The 17,037-nt window shown below is 38.1% G+C and overlaps 1 protein-coding gene across 1 annotated transcript in view; it reads left to right on the top strand.

Moving 5' to 3' along the window:
* Positions 1 to 1,568: 1,568 nt before the first annotated feature.
* Positions 1,569 to 17,037, top strand: part of DTNBP1 (dystrobrevin binding protein 1) — a 61,604-nt gene continuing 46,135 nt past the window's right edge. Inside the window, exons 1-6 of the mRNA XM_079301685.1 lie at positions 1,569 to 1,709; positions 4,730 to 4,780; positions 7,688 to 7,738; positions 8,492 to 8,552; positions 10,015 to 10,147; positions 16,493 to 16,625. Of these exons, the coding sequence (XP_079157811.1) occupies positions 1,654 to 1,709; positions 4,730 to 4,780; positions 7,688 to 7,738; positions 8,492 to 8,552; positions 10,015 to 10,147; positions 16,493 to 16,625 (485 nt within the window). The 5' untranslated portion in view covers positions 1,569 to 1,653. The remainder of the gene's footprint in view (positions 1,710 to 4,729; positions 4,781 to 7,687; positions 7,739 to 8,491; positions 8,553 to 10,014; positions 10,148 to 16,492; positions 16,626 to 17,037) is intronic.

Raw genomic sequence — 17,037 nt, 5'->3', positions numbered from 1 at the left:
AAATGTCATACATTTCTTTACAGAACTTTATATGCATTCTGCCATGAAAGTTGTCTTTCTGACCTCAAGATAAGGCAAGATACATCAATTTCAGTGTTTGGAATATCAACCCAACCATTTTTCTTTTAGCAGGCATTTAGCTTTTAATTTGTCTTTATGCCACAGAGCAATACTTTTTTCTCCATATGCCAAATCAGAAACAATCTAGAGGTCATATATTCTTCTAAAAGCACAGAAGGTGTGTTGGGATTATGGTGTCAATTTTCCAGTTGATTCAAAGTGAATATACTTCTCCAGTATCAAATGACACATCCAGCAGTTGTCCTCTGCATACATCCTCCTTGTAACAAATTATTTCAATGCTCTTTTCCTCGTATTTTTGGAACTTTCAACCAAAATTGAATTGCTTAGAAAATAAAATGTTTTGGCTTTGAAATCTCAGCTTTTTCTAAAAGCTGAAGTCTCAATAAAATTGAAGTCTAAGATTTCCCAGATCCACCTAAATCCTAGGTCCAGGTCACTCAAACATTAATTGAAAACATACAGGGTGTGAGACTGTCCTCCTGTTACTGTAACTAAATATGGTCATCCACAAAGATTGGCCAATTGTTCTGAAAAGGTCTTGATTCCACTTGAACTGTCTAAAGATTTGCTGAATGATTCCTAGTGGCTCTTATGTGAGCAGACAGTACCTAGAAATGTAATTTAAACTTTTCACTGTGTTATTTACTATTTGTAAATTACAAGTTCAGCCTCTTTTCTTTCAGGTCATTGTAAGAATTGCTAGTATGTAGAGAAGTCCAGCTGTCTCCAAAGTAAACTGTGGCAGGTCCTATAGACAAACAATTCAACTACCTGCTTTGCAAGGACTTTGAAAGGTTATTATCCATCATTTACTCCACGAACCTGGTAACCCCAGGGACACCCAGAGGTTTTGCCTTCCATACTTTTAAGATTTTATCACAGACCCGATTCCCTGAGTTCGCAGGATAGGTCAGGTTGGAAGGGACCACAGTGGGTGACCTGGTCCAACCTCCCTGCTCAAGCAGGGTCACCCCAGAGCACATGGCACAGGATTGCATCCAGATGGATCTTGAATATCTCCAAATAGGGAAACCACAAGTCCTCTGGGCAACCTGTTCCAGTGGCTTGGCCATCCGCACAGTCAAGTTTTTCCTCATATTCTGGTGGAACTTCCTCAGCATCAGTTTATGCCTGCTACCTCTTGTCCTATTGCTTGGCACCTCCAAGAAGAGCTTGGTTACATCCTCTTGGCAGCCTCCCTTCAAACTTTACAGACATTTATATGGTCCTCCTCAGGTGCCTCTTCTCAAGGTTGTACAGGCCCAGCTCCTTCCCTCAGCCCTTCCTCGCAAAAGAGATGCTCCAGGCCCTTGATCAGCTTTGTATCGCTAAGGAAGTGACTCCTACGCTATCACTGCTGAAGTTAAAATCACTCTGGTGAGGGTTCCACCCTGCCAAGGGGCTCTCCCGTGGTCTTTAAAACAACCCTGAGGCCGGCCCGGGAGCCGGGAGGGGCGGAAAGGACGGGGCGGGCTGAGGGGAGGCGGCACCGGAGGCGGGAGCTCAGCCGGGCCCCGCCCGCGCCCCGCCCTCCGGCGCCGGCCTTCGCAGCCGGGAAGGGCCGGGAAGATGCTGGAGACGCTGCGGGAGCGGCTGCTGAGCGTCCAGCAGGACCTCACCGCCGGGTGGGTATCGCCTAGGGCACCGCGGGGCTGCGGGGGGAGCGGCAGAGCGCCCGCGTCCCGCAGCCGGCCGGGCAGGGGGGGAAGCAGGTGACCGGGGGCCGGGGAGGCGGAGACTGGCACAGGGAGGGAGGAAGAGGAGGAGATTGCGCAGATGGGAGCCGCTGTCGGGGCTGCTCTGTCAGCCCGGGTGCCCTCCTGAGTGCGGGGACGGGCTGGGATCGCGGCCCCGGGGTCCCGATCCCCTGTGCTCCGCCTGGGCTGGGCGCTGCCGGCGGGATGGCGCTGCCGGGGCCGCTCTGGGGAGCGGGAGGAGGAGCCGCCGTGCCCGGGAAGCGGCTGCGGTCAGGGGAAGGGGAGACAGGAGACAGAGAGGGACAGACAGGTCGCTGTTGTGGGAGGAGATGTGAAGGGGGTCAATTAACGCGCTTCAATTTTTAATGAAGTTACCGACCTTCAAGATTTCATGGATCAGCGTAATCCCCTAAAGAGCATTTCTGGGCTCCTCTTGGCGTGTGGATAAACTTGCTTTTCCTTGGAAGATGACTTACTGTGACTTGGGGAAAAGAAGCGCAGGATAAGCGGGAGGAGCAGCCCCACGCTTGCACTAAAAATTAGAAGGATATTCTTCCTGCATTGCCTCAGAAGGTTTATTTGGGTAGGCCCCGTGCCGATGCTGTTTTTAGTACAAGCAGGTGGCCCGAGTGAGAGTCACTGGAAGACAGCGAGGGGCCAGAGAACAAGGTCATGCCTGTGCTGCAGGGCTGTGGGCTCATGATGAGCCACAGGGGACTATCGTGTTGAAATCAATTACTTTTAAAAACTGTGTGGTCTTTGGCAATGTTGAGGCTGTCTTATCATACCCTTATGGTGAATTTTTATACATAGTGAGGAATGCCTCTGTGCCCCAGAAACTTAAAATAAGTACATGTTATCTGTCTCATCTTACCAAACCGCAACTGAATATTAAACTGTCTTAAAAATGCAAATAAAAGCATTGCTTTATTTCTGTGTGACTTTCTCTTTTGCTTCTCAGAGGAGTTGATATCTCAGTAGAGTGTAAGGCCCTTTTGAAAAGGGGGCTTTTCACATGGTGAAAGAGGACAACAGAAAGGTCATAACATGCCAGATCTGATGGTCATTTAACTTTGTGTTTTCCTTATTTGTTGCTGTGGAGTTGGTATATTTCCATGTATTTTGCTTTCTTCCTGGTGTTGCAATGTTTGGTTCTGAAAACAATCTCTGATTTTATAATGCCCATCTTTATGTTTTGGCAGCTTCATTAATGTGCCCTTCTTCCGGTGTCCTGTCTTTAAGTGGTATTTTCATCTGCAGTGTAATCTGGGATTTTTCTTTTTTTTGGCCATCAGGAGCCATCTCTATCTCAGAACTACAGTGGCAGAGACTGTGGAAAGCATCGTCTTTCTTTCTTTTTTTTTTTTTTTTTTTTTTCCCTTTAGTGTCCCAATGTAGCCAGAACACAAGTTGACCTGGTTTGCCTCCTCTTCCTTCCTTGAAACATAATATCTTGGTGTTCTGGATTACTCTGTTCTGCACCCTGCCAAAGTGGTAATAGAAGTAATTTGGTGATTTCAAAATTTTAGCTTAAAATTGTCTAATTCTCAAAACCCAAAGAAAGTATTTCTGGTGTCAAGTTGTGGCCAACTTGTTAACTACACATAAATGTTTGCAAAGTAGAGCAAGTTGAATTTAATGAAATTGTGAGGGGGAAGGGTTTCCAGGGCTTCTAAGAAAATAATATCACTTCCCAAGGAGTATGGGAACATGTATGTGTTGCTGAAAAAGATTAAATCTTGTTTGTGTGGTTTAAAGAGATCAGGTTGAAGTTATTAGCCATCTCTGTGGCTTCCTTCCTTGCTTGCTTGTGTCTACTAATTCTGTGTGTCCTGTGAGCAAGGGATCTAAATTTTGACTCATTCACCTAGTAGGCTTTTGCAGGAGGAAAAAAACCAACCAAGTGGAGCAGAAGAACTCTGCTGTTTTAGGTTGGGAATATGGCAATGGAGAAAGAATTGTACAGCTTCCTTCAGCAGTGGGCTTCTTGCTCAGTGCTGTGCTTGTTTCTGCTTGGCTTGGATGTTACAAACAGCTCTCTGAGAGGGATTGGAGACTTGCCTTGGCATGTCTTTTCTCAAATTGTCAGCCACCTGGTGTGCTGTAGAGTTTTGATGTTTCTTTGAGTTCCTGGAAAATAGTGGTCAAAACTGGGGGAGTGATTTGACTACCTCTCAAAGCAGCCTGAAGAATCTTTCTGTGTATTAAGTTGTTTCTCAGTTCGTGGGTCACTCAGGATTTCAGATCTCTCCCTCATGTCTGGAGGCTGTCTTTGGCTCTCATAGTTAATTTTCATCTTGCTCATGTCTTTGTCATTTATTTCTTCCTGACTTTTACTGTCCTGGCTGTGACCACAAAGGGCCAAGGAATTGAGGATAGTCATTGCCTGGGTGGTCAGGAGTAAGACACCAGTTGGTTTGAAGTGGACCAAGTGTGAAACAAGCCTCAGATATGCTCAGTAGCTCTGTGGTGATGCTGCTGGAGGTTCTGAAAGCTGACAGAAGAAAGGTTGTGCTTGTGATGGTTTTGTGTTGGCAGACTTATGGCAAGTGGGTATATGTGTATGTGTGACTGTGATGCTTTTCCTTGTTAGGGGAGCCTTCCTGTAAATGTTATTCCTCAGGGCTGTATTGGTTATTTCTTTGTAGGTCTTCAATTCCTGTCTGGTAAGGAAACTGTATCAAGAGATGGATGACTTGTATACACAACTCCCATTAAAATTTTCATTGAAATGCCTGATGCACTTCTACAAAAAAATCACAAGATATAGCAGCACTGTCAGTGGAAATAAATTCATGTGAGGGTCTCCACAAAACTAAGTGAAATTCTATTTGTTTGTGAAAAAAGCTGAAACAAAATTAGCTGTAATAGACTGGAATTGTGTTCAGACAATTTGTTTTCTATTTTTGGTGTGTAAATGTCTGATGGATTTGTGTTTTGATTCATAGGTTGAAGACTTTGGGCGATAAATCAAGAGATGCAAAGAAAAGCAGGCAAAGGTACTTATGAATGTGTTAATATATAGCCTTAATATAAGATATTCTTGTTAAGGAATAATTGGAAGTAGTTCATATATATGAGCCAATTGCAAGAACATTTGAATATAATTTTACAAAGTGCTATTTTGACAACAGAGAAGCTTAACCAAAGCACATGCTTTGCTTAATACAGCCTTAATTGATAGGCCTAAATAATTTCTAATGGCTTTCAATCAGTTTATAAATTACTATTTAGATTAAATGAATATGCAGTGTTATTGTAATATCTCATAGAAGATTCAGGTTGCAGTACATTGAAATGTAATTGTTTACAATCTCTGTGAATCTCATGTAATTGTAACTTGGGTTTTTTAGTGTAAAAGCAGAAATAGGAACATTTTATTGTGAAAAATTCATGTGTAATGAGATAGTTCAGTTTTCTCTTTCAAGAAGTTTTGAGAATTGTGCTGGTTTGGGTATTTTTCTTTCATTGTTTTGGGGTTTTTTTTTTAGTCCTCTGCATTTTAGTTCTCTGCTTATTTTTTCAGACTGTGTAAGCTACAGGGAAAGACTAGTTGATGTCTATAAATGTCATCTCTGAGAGTTACTTCTTAAAATGAGCTCAGATATGCTTTAGTGTAAAGCATGTTCTTATTAAAATATACTTTTTAGACACAAATTAGTTTTAAAACAAGCCAAGTGCTAAAAACAAAACATCTGAAATAAACTGAAAATAACTTCTGAATGCTGATATTTTGGATATAATTTTTTTTTTAACAGAGGACCAGTTGTGTGGACAAAGCATGGAGGCTAAACTAAGAATGGGTGAAGGTCTGAGTAAAACTATTTTAGGCAGATGCCTTTTGTGTGTTTCTAGTCCATAATGTTTTGGTTCTTCTGGAGTACTGTTATGAAATCCATTCCTTTTTGTGAAAAGCACTGGGTGAACCAATTGAAGCATCTGAAGCAGGAGAATGCTGAGGTGGCTTCTGCTTTGCTGATAAAGTTCAGGGACGAACAGAGCTTAGCTTTGCTGTAAGATTGGCTGAGGGCATGTGGGTGGGAGCCAAGGAGAGGCCAGTAAGGGTGGTGTTGGAGTGGGAGTTTGTCACTGGTTCTCTGACCAGGGAGAGAATGATATTTTCTCCAAACAGCTTGAGGAATCCTCTGTATCATTAAACCCCCATTCTTGTGGTGGCCTTTAGCTTCCAGCTCCTGAAAAGACAACCTATTAGTATGCAATCAAGAAGTGCCCTGGGATGGTGTCAAGGATAACCTCTTGATACCTCTTAATAACCTCTTTGGCATGCTGGAAATAGCCTTAGGAAAGCCAGAGCTCATCTGGAATTGGTATTTACAAGAGATGTCAAGGACAAGAAGAGCTGCTAGCCCTGCATTTGTAATAAAAGGCTGAAAGAAAATATGGGATTGGTGATGAATGGGGTGAATTACAGCAAATATAGAGGTTGTTGAGTTATTTAATGCTTTTGTGGCTTCAGTGCCTTGTGCTTAGTGAAAGGGGTCAAGGAGACTGATGAGTAGTGAATGAAGATAAATTGAAGATACTCAATCCATAAAAGCCCATAGGACTGTATGTGCTTTGAGGTACCTCATGAAAATCAAGAGGTACAAATTCCATGTTTCCCTGGGAAGAAAGTACCCCCTGAAACAAGGCAGTCTGGGGATGACAGACTATCTGGGATGTAGCTCTGCTAAAAAGACCCTGGAGTTCTTGGCAGACAACAGGCTGAATGTGAGCCCTGCAAACAATACCCAGGTGGAGGGATTGAGAGAGGTGGTTCTCCCCTGCATTCAGCACACCTTAGACTACTAACTACCCTGTCCACTTTGGTACCCAGTTTGAGAAAGGTGTTAATCTTCTGGAGAGGTTTAGTGCAGGCCATCAGAATGGTTGTGGCAGGAACTCTGAATGAGGAAAGACTGCGTTGTTCATCCTGGAGAACAAGTGACTTCTGGGAGAGCTAGCAGCAGCCTGTCCCTACACATGAAGTGGTTACTGGGGAAACTCGTGTGTGCTGGGAACACAAAAGGTGATAGGCTTCAGTTGAAACAAGAGATGATCAGACAGGAAAAGCTGAGAAGATCTTCGAGGAAGCTGCTTTGATCTCGTAGCTGATTTTAACAGGGCATTGCAATAGAAACTTCCTGTGGTCCCTTTCCACCTCACTGACTCTGTCACTTTTCCCTTGCCTTAAGGACAAGAAGGATTAATTTATGGTAGACTTTTTTTTGGTTTTTTTCTCATTCAAAGTGCAGAACAGTCTACTTGGGTGATCTTCCAAGAGAAAAATTTTGAATGACACCAAGATCTTCACATCCTTAGAAGTACTGTATTGTTAATTTTCTATTACTTATTATAAGATGTCTTTACACTTCATGCCGTTAATAATGGAAGTGTATGCATAGAATAGGAGATCATTAGAGCATTAAACTGGCAAAGGTTCTTTAGCTTAGTATTTATTTTTAGTGTAGAATATATTCAAGTGTAAATATCTTATATTATACAATATCTGTATTGAGGCACATGAACTTGTGTTGTAGTCTTTTTTTTTCAGAATAATTCTGTGCCCTTTTTCAGGTAAAATTATGTTCATCCTGTATCTTTTTTAATGGTGCTTAGAAATTATTTAATAAAACTTTTTTTTAATGGACACGGTTGAAAAGTGGTAAGAATAGGCTATCATTAAACAATAAGGCAAGAAGGGAATCCTGGCTTTGGAATAATATTGTAATATATACCATGTAATTAATTTTAAACCAAAATTGGCAAAATATTTGTGAAAGTAGGAACAGGAGGAAACATTTCTATGCTCAGCATATCTGTCAAGTGCAGATATGTGTGCCCACATTTTTTATACCAGCCTTCTATTCTTTAACAATTTTGTACATTTGCAATTTGTTTTGTAGAACTGCTCAGTGTTTGCCAGATTTTTCTGCTGGACTGGAATTACTAAGCAGGTATGACCTTCCTTTTCTTTATTAGTGTTTGCTTCCTGTATTACATTTTAAAAAAATATCTAATTTCTTAAAAAAGAAACCAGACAAGAAAATCAAAGTGTTGCATAATAGGGTTTTGGTTGTTCTGCAGTTAGTAGTGTGGGAGTGGTTACCAAATGATAAATGTGTTTAAAGCTTGCCCAGTCCTAAAGTGCTGTCCTGTTAATGAAACTGAAGGAAAAGCCACATTTGAAAGATGGCTTTAGTTCATGTCATAATGCAGAAGGGTGAAGGAGGCCAGCACTGAGCCCCAGTCTGTGGTTTCATAACTTAGACATATTTGATATAATTTCCTTCAGTGTTTTTGGTTTTTTGTTGTTTTTTTTTTTCCTTTGGTTGTTTTTTGGGGATTTTTTGTTGATTTTTTTTTTTTTTTATTTGGAAGGGTTGTATGTATGGTTACAGTATTATTTTTTTTCATTTCCTTAATTGAGTTCCAGTGATGTTTAAGGTGGTGAGTTGTCTTGTAATTATTACTGAGTCCATTTAGCTTTTAATGTCAGTTAGCATGTTAAAAAAAATGAACCACTTTTTCTTTAAAGGGCATTATTTTTCACTGCATATTTGTCTTGGCAGAACAGTAAGTACTGGAAAGAATTACACAGCTCTTTAAGCTGTAATTTCTGGTGGTACCTGTAAATATAAGCACAGTGACATTCATGAATTTTGTTGTAAGGAGAGTGCAGTAAGAACAGTAATTTTTGTTCTCATCAGATATGAAGATGCTTGGGCTGCCCTTCATAAAGGAGCCAAAGATTGTGCCAAAGCTGGAGAGGTAAGAACAAATAACAATGCCATGCATTAAATATTTTAAAACATGTAAAGAATTTTAAACTAAAATTTTTAGTACCAGCCTACAGGGTTAACCTTGGCCCCCTGGCAAACACCCAGACAGCCTTGTTCACTCTTACCAGAATGTAAACAACAGTGCAATGCAAATGTGAATTAACAAATAATGTGATTCAATATAAACAGTTGCAAATATGATGTATGTTACTGTTGTAGCTCTTTAAAAGTACAGGGGGTGTCTGGGAAAATACAGAATATATTTGAAATTGAGGCACCTTAGTGTTTTGTATCCGGGCAGGGCTGTGCAGCTGACACTGCTGCCCACTCTAGTGCACAAGAGACAGCAAGGTTGGCTTGCCCAGCCTAAAAGATTTGGGAAGTGTTTGTGCTTTCTCATAATTTGCTATCCCTGCCCTGGAAACAAAGTGACAAGTGTGGTTTATTTGTGGAATGAAGGGAAAGGAAACTTCCAGTAAGTGTTACCAAGTGCTCAGCATTACTCAGCACCAGACTTTCGGTTTCAAAGTTTTTTAACAAGAATTTGCAAAATAGAGAAGTTTTTCTTTTACAATAATCTAGCCATCTGAAGTGGCTAGAATTGTAAATTTGAGAGCTTCTTTGCCCATTGCTCAGACTTTTTCAGTTTCTGCATGTAAAGACTAAAAATTTAGGAATTCAGAGTGCAGATACAGTCACAGGCTCTACTTGTGTGCAAGAGGAAGAACAGGTAATGGAATTAAGAGCAGGAAAACAGTAATTGAATCATCTCAATTTTATATAAGGGAAACATTTGTTACTTAAGATCTCTTGATCCTGGTGCTTTTCATCAAAACTATACACAAAATTTTGAAGCAGTGTATCGTTTTCTTATTATATAATAAAAGTTAGGAAGAATGAAACAAGAATTGAACTAATGTGGAAATGTGTTCATAAACACTACTGCAGTTTATCATAAAAGCAGAAGAGCAGTTACAAAGGCAACTTTTTTAGAGATGTCATTCCTTTTACTTTATTTTCTAGACAACTTTGCATGTGCAGAATTTTCATTTTTATTGTTTAGATGAAACTGGTATGACTGGCAACATTAAACTATTGATCTAAAATCACAGCACTGCGATGTTGTTATTGTGCACCAGTGCAACACTGCTGCCAAAAGTTCAGGTACATCTTGTTTACAGATATTAGCATCCATAAAATACTTCCTGCATTGATTAGTATATTGAGAAATAAATTTTTGTTATATTTTATTCAGTGCATTCTGATATAAATATTCATAGTGCAGGGTATTTTTTTGAGCATGTTGCATATTTACTTGAGGAGTACACAAGTGGCAGGGCTGTGAGGTTGCTGTGCTGACCTTATGCTTCCAAATGTATTAATTATAAAAACGAGTCAAGATGCTCATAAACAGGTACATAAATTTGCAGTTAAAGACCTGTTTGTTGCAGCTGGTCGATAGTGAAGTTGTCATGCTTTCTGCACATTGGGAGAAGAAGAGGAACAGTCTGGTGGAACTGCAGGATCAGCTTCAGCAAATACCGGGATTTTTAGCAGATCTGGAATGCCTCACAGCAAGCCTGGGTAAGTTCTTACAGACATAACAAGCATTCAGGTCAGTACAGAGGACTAGACTGAAGTTCAGCTGCTGTGAATGTTGTAATTACAGAATTTAATTTTGCTTTCTGTGGTAAAACCATAGTTCATAAACATTTTTTTTAAACAGATCAACAAGTAGCAGTGGTTGCTCTCCCAGCAGTTAAAGTTTTGTATGTGTTGTTATTTAAAAAATAAATAAAAAAAAATTGACAAATGCTTGACGAGGTAAAAAATGTTGTTCTTGAAGTCTTAAATTGTTAAGATTTTTTATAGTCTTAACTCTCATGTATATAGCTGATTCTTTTTGAGTCTGTGTAATTTTACAGAATAATGTTGAAACTTGTAATTTGGGATGGTACAGGGGGAAATTTACCTGGCTAGGGGCACTTTGAAGACAGAAACCCTTAGTTTTGAACAGTTGTTGGTTCCAAAGGTAACTTCCATAGTTTGAATGAATATGCAGGGTTAGATATTCTGAAGTTATACCTGGCTTTTCTATAGGTGAATATTAATGCTGCCTATTAAGGTTAGCAAACACCTCATGTTTGTTAGGTGGGTTGCAATTTTTAAAACTTTACCAAAGGTTAACCTGTTCATTTTATTTAAAAGATGAAAAGATGAATGCTTTGGTGGACTAATTCTGGAACCTCTCATACAAAACTGTTGATCCACTGTGGAAAATTAAATTAGGAAAAAAATGTTGGGGACTCCTAATCTCTGAAAATCTCTACTATTGCTGAGCCTTGAAATGGGCAGGCAGCATTTGACAAGCAGCAGCCCTGTGTGTCCACAGAACATCTCTTGATGCTTCCATGAAAATATGTATGGGATGGATCAAATTAAAGCTTTGAAAAACTGTGGTCTGCCCATGGATTTTAGGTAGTTCCCCAGGGAGTGTTCCTGCACTCCTCTTTCTTGCAGCATGAAAGAAATTCCTTATGTGATTGCAGCTCTGTTGTTGGGTTTTTTTTTGTGGAGTGGGCTGGATTTGTGTACTGACATGATGTGAAGAAAAGGAAGGTTCTATCTTCAAGGGCTAATTTCTCATTCTGCTTTGGTCAGTGGACATGCACAAATCAGCTTTTGTTTCTAGGTAGGCTGGAAATAACTTTGCTATTTATTTCTGAAGCAAGGAATGTATTCTATTTTATTACAATTTTCTTATACCCTTTTGTTTGATAAGGCTTTATCATCTGTGCTAACCATTTAATATTAACTGTTTGAAAAAAAAATTTCTAAGGAAATAGAAGTTCAAATAATGATTTATTAAAATACTAGGTTTAATATTATCGTGCAGTCCACTGGTAGCTCAAAGATAAACAATATAATAGAAAGCTAATGGAATTGCCTTTATAGTTCATAACTGCAAATTATGTAAATCCTGATGAATTTGAGCTACTTTTTCTGGTTCCTAATACAGTTTTATGAACTAGAATTAATCTTACTCCAATTGTAGAATTTCTTGGAGAGAGATGTCTCTAGATATTTTTGATACTGAAAAAGTGGGATTTCAGGAAGCATTCAGCAGCCTGCTCAGGGAAGCTAATGAATTTTGAAGTATACTGCTAAGGTTCTGAGATTTGAAGCAAACCTTCTAGCTTTACCTTTTGTGTCAGATTTTAAGTAATTTTTCTAAAGTTTCTTATTAGTTCCTCCTAGCAACTGTGAGGATTTTAAAATTTTTTGGGGGTTTTATTTTTTCTTCTAATATTTTTTATGGAGTCTCTTTGAAGAGATAGATGTAATTTGTATCAAATTCAACATCTAGCCTTCTGGAGGTGATTTAACAGAAATTGAAACAGAATTTTAGAAATTTAACAGAAAGTGATCAATATTCTGCTCACTGTTTTTAGTCTTTATAACTCTTAACTAACTGCTTCATATAAATATAAAATGTATTCAGTTTTCCAAGAGTCAGACTATTAATCTGACTGTAAATTTTCTATGAGTGAAACATTCTGTGACTAAAAAAAAAAAAAAAAAAAAGTGAAAGTAGAATCACAAAGTGCTGGGTTATGGACCCAAGATATATTTTGGCTAACCTTCATAATTTCAATGAAACAGTTGTGTCTTCTGACATGGTATGCTTCTCATAAATCCATTAATGCTTTCATTTGGAAAGTAGGTGGGGACCCTGGCTACTTTCTGTAAAAGAAATTTCAGATAATGGAAATGAACCTTTTTAGTGACCTATTTAAAATTGGTATGATTCATGTACAGATTCTTCAGCTTTTCCTATGTATTAAAAGACACGTTTTCATTTGCAATTTTATAAAGTTCTTCAGCTTAGGTATTCACATTATCAGTCATCCCTCACTTGAAGTAAAAAGTCTGTGTCTTAATTTGATAACTTTATTGTATTATGCAATGTCTTGTAGCTGCTACTGAGAACTCTGAAGAAAAACTTAGTTTCATGTAAAAGTGAAAAGGAATGTTACTGCCCTTTCAAAGTATAGAATTGGAATCATCACTTTTTATTTGAGATGTAGAAAATATCTGGTTGCTGATATCTGGCATACTTAATATGAAATGTGTTTTCATGTTTGAGGAGTGGCATTTTGATCAAACGTGTTTTGATTTCAGCAAATCAATACACACAAACATTGATCCATATCCAGTTTTTCTCCGTTCCTTTTTCTTTTTTCTTTTTTTTTTTTTAACATCAAATGTTAAGAATTCATTTCATACTAGTTTCAGAAAGACTGATCTTGTATATAGGTGACAGTTCCAACAGTTTAACTGGTGGGACTGGGAAGAAAATAAGACTGGGGGTTTAGTCACAGAATTAAAAGCCTTTACTTCTTAGTCCCCAGGGTTTTTTTAACTGAGGGTTAGGTGGGTGTGAAAATTCATTGGGGAAGCAGAACCTTTTGCACTGCTTTGGAGAAGTATCCACGTTTATATCTTGAGTAAAAGGTCAGTCTTTTTTATTTTGGATTGTGTATCAAGTATGGAAGTTGCCATTCTCTAGCTTTGCAAAATTCAGTCTATTTTTTTTTTTTTCAGAATTTGCATTTATCTTTTACTGAGATAATCAAGGAAAATGTTGGGAAGATTAATGTAAAACCAGGGAATTTGAATAATATTGTGTGAAGACAGCTATGTTCAACAGGGAATTTTTCTCCATAGGCTCCAGGGCACAACTCCTCAGCAGAGGGAGTTGTTGTATTAGGTAGAGATATGTGTATAAAAGGCATACAGTTTGGTGCTGTAAACTTGGAAGTGTCTGAGGATTGAGCACACAAGGAAAAGGATCCTAGTGTAATTGATGTGTTTCAGCAAAGAATCTGCTTTAACTTCATGTAAGTGGTATAATACTGGCTGGGTTTAAGATCCTTTCTGTAAAAACAGATAAAAATTTAGCACTAGTAGAACTGTAATTATATAAAGTTTTTCCTTTTCTTTCTTTTTTTTTTGTTGCTGCTGAATTGAACTCTTCCTGTCCATATATGGCTTTCATTGCTCATTTTAAGCTTTTAGAAATCTCTCCCCTTATGTGGCCTAGAGGTAGAGGGAACATCTTTGATATAATTGCTTCCATCCTTTCTGCTTTTTGAGTTTTTTGCCTTTTTGCCTTTTAGTCATAAAACAGGAGCTTTGTAGATATGCCTTTAATACTTCTGCATGGTTTCTGTTGTTTGAGTGGCTGGGGCAGTGCATGAAAGCTACATCTAGAGTTAGTGGAAATCTATTTTCTGACATACAGTTGTGATTTAGCTGTACTCATACAGAACTACAGATAACATAGGTTTCAGTTAGAAAAATTATGTGATAAATTTAAATAAGGTACACTTTAGAAAGAAAGTGTTTTCTGGATAAAAAAAAAAAAAGTCTGTGATTGTTGACTTCTAGGTAAATACTTGGATACCTGATAGCTGAAAAGGAAAACAGTGTATGCTAATGGAAGATAATGCAAACTTTAAACATACTTCAAAAGAACTAAAAATAAGAAATAAAGTTTCAAATAATGTTGTTATACTTGTAGTAATGTAAGAAATACAGCCCAAACTGCTCTAATTGGAGTGATGTGACCCAAAGAACAGGGTTTTTTAAATCTATCTAATAAAATATACTGTTTCTACCAAGTGTGACGTATTGTTATACATGAAAATTCTTAATCTAATGGTAAATATGTTTCTTAAAATCTGAAAAAGATTTATAGGACATGGGGATTTTTACAACCTGTATTTCAAATTGATTAAATCTGTAGTTTTGTCTGGCACTGCCTTTTTATGCATAGTGCATGTATTCTCTTTTGGGTAAGAGAGATGTTAATTCTCAGCTGTAGCTGGTGCTGCTGCAGTGAAGCTTGTCTTCAACTTTTTTTGTGAAAAGCATTTTTTTTTTTCACTTCAGAAAGGGAAAAAAGCTTCTGAAACCTCTGTTGCAGTAAAGTAGGATTGTTGCCTCCTGGAAATATCTCTAGTGTCCATTCCTGTTCTTCAGGAGCACAGTGTTTTCTGCAATTCCCACTAGAGGCTGCTCAAATGCAAGTGCTAAGAAACAGTTGGTCTCTAGAATTCACTTTTCTTCATCCTCTTTATTTTCTTGTCCTTTGTTGTTTTCTTTTAATATTATTTCAGCAGCAAATACAGCATAGCAGGTGGTGGTGTGGGGAGGTTTTAAGTGGAAAAAACAGTGGTTCATAGTACCTTAGTAAATTGTTTTCAGCCCTGCTGTGTTTGAGAATTTTGCAGATTAATAAGGGAGCAATTATTCTGAAAAACAAGTTAGCACAATGCAGGTATTTGGATTTTAATGCACTCAGAGTAGTCCATTTCTTAAAGAGAAAGGGCCTACCAATCATAATTGCAATCATGATATTACACTTTGAATACATCTGGATTTTGTGAAAGAAAATTAAGTATGTGGTAAACAATGAATGTTTCACATCACAATATGTAGAACTGAAAACAATTCTTTTCCCTCAAACTTCTTTCTGCATTATTTGCCAATTGCCTTTTTTTTGTTTGTTTTTTACCCAATCCCTCCCCCTTCCCCTCAGTGATCTATATACAGAAAAATAATTCAGGGAAATATTTGCTGATTATATGATTAATGTTCCCCTTTCCTACTGTTGTGGATCTTCCTTGTTAGGGACTAAAAAAATGGTGTTAAGTGAAACCAGTCATATGAATATGCATCCTGGCAAATTTGCTTATGAAGTCTTAACTTTTGCTTTTTTAGGGGAACCACAAGGATGGCTGTTTATAATGGAGCAAGGGCTAATGAAGTTGAAATTATGTATTGTCCAACATAGGCTTCAAGTGGAATGGCCAAGCCAGACTGAAGGATTTGACTGATGCCTTCAGCTTACTGTTTCCTTCTTTTGAGCATCTGAAATACATCAGCTCTGGCTGCTATTTGTTTGTAAAAATGTGCATTATTCTTGTTCCTGCAATTTACCTTCCCTGTGGTGTAGGAGAAGTCCTGGCAAAAAGATGAATAATATTCCTGTAATTCACACTGTTTCATCCCAGAGTGACCAGCTGGTTAGGGTTTGGGAAAATAGTTTTTCCACTGTGGAATCCTGAGGAGATACATGAAATTTAGCATTAATCACTGTCAGGGAGAGTGATCCTTTGATACAAGGTCCACATGGTTTAATTCAGATGAGGAGGGCCCTCAGGAATTGTCTAGTTCCAATTTCTACTCAAAGCAATGTGAGCTATGAGACGAAATCAGTTATCTCAGGACGTGTCATAGACAAGATCTGTTTGAAGTTGAGCAATTATGTTTAAAGACAAGATTAAGAGATGTGTATGTAAAAGAGGTAGATTTAATCATAAGATTTACATATGCATGTAAAATAGGTAAATCTATATTTAGCTCTCAGTAAACAGTCTGTCTGCAGAGACATAAATATATGTTCTTTTATATTGCCATGACATCATGTCAAAGTTAAAATTCTCCCTGTATGCTTTATTTTTGCTTCATTTGAATAAATGAAGATTTGACCTGGCTTTGGCCAGCACAGCTTTATTTCTTGGGCTGATACTGTGTAGAAGTGCTAAACTGACAGTCTGCTCAAGAGAGAAAGGTATGAGTCCTGAGTGCTTCTCCTCCTCAAATACAGGCCACGATGCTGGGACAAATGGAGTGGGTCAGCATCTTACTACAGGGAAACTTCAGGTGGATCTCCCTTTAACATGGCTCTGCTGCCACTCTTTACTGTGGATTTGAGCTGAAATTTATTTATCTTTTGGAGCTATTTGTATGTGTGGAATTATCACCATGTTGATTATTTATCTTTATGAAGTCCTGTTTGTGTTCAGGTGAGTTGTCTTGTCTGTTGATGCAGTTTGATATTCATACAAACCTTTCTTACAGTCCAGCTAGAGGCAAACTTTGAGGAAATGGAGAATCAGCTATTGTGTCTTGAGGAATTATGTGAGCAGTGTGAATTGGAAAGATACAAATGTATGCAGACATTACAGCTGGAAAACTACAAGAAAACAAAAAGGTAAATATAATAATTGTTATAAATATAAATTAGCACACAATATAAGTCTTTCTAAATTAACCTCCCCATATATAATATAATGCCTTTTATTTTCATCTTCTAAAGAAACAATAATCTTTGACAGGACATTGCAAATCTGTAGTAGATTCACTGAATGTCTTAGTGATAAACAAAGACTTCATGTGTTTGGAAAATTATCATGATGTTGTTAAGATGAAGTCATGTTTATTATTCTCTGCAAAGAATTGGAATAAGGTCTGTTGTTAATAAGCACAGATAAACTGGTGGTTTTTTTAATCCCTTGGTATGGTTTATGGATTTTTTTTTTTTTTTTTTCCCTATGTACCTGCCAGGTTAGGAACTGAATTTTCCTCTATCTTCCTTTCAGTTTTGTCAGTATACAATCCTATAA

This window comes from Erithacus rubecula (assembly GCF_903797595.1).
Source record: "Erithacus rubecula genome assembly, chromosome: 3".
Lineage (NCBI taxonomy): Eukaryota > Metazoa > Chordata > Aves > Passeriformes > Muscicapidae > Erithacus > Erithacus rubecula.
This window is presented reverse-complemented; position numbering and strand designations above follow the sequence as displayed.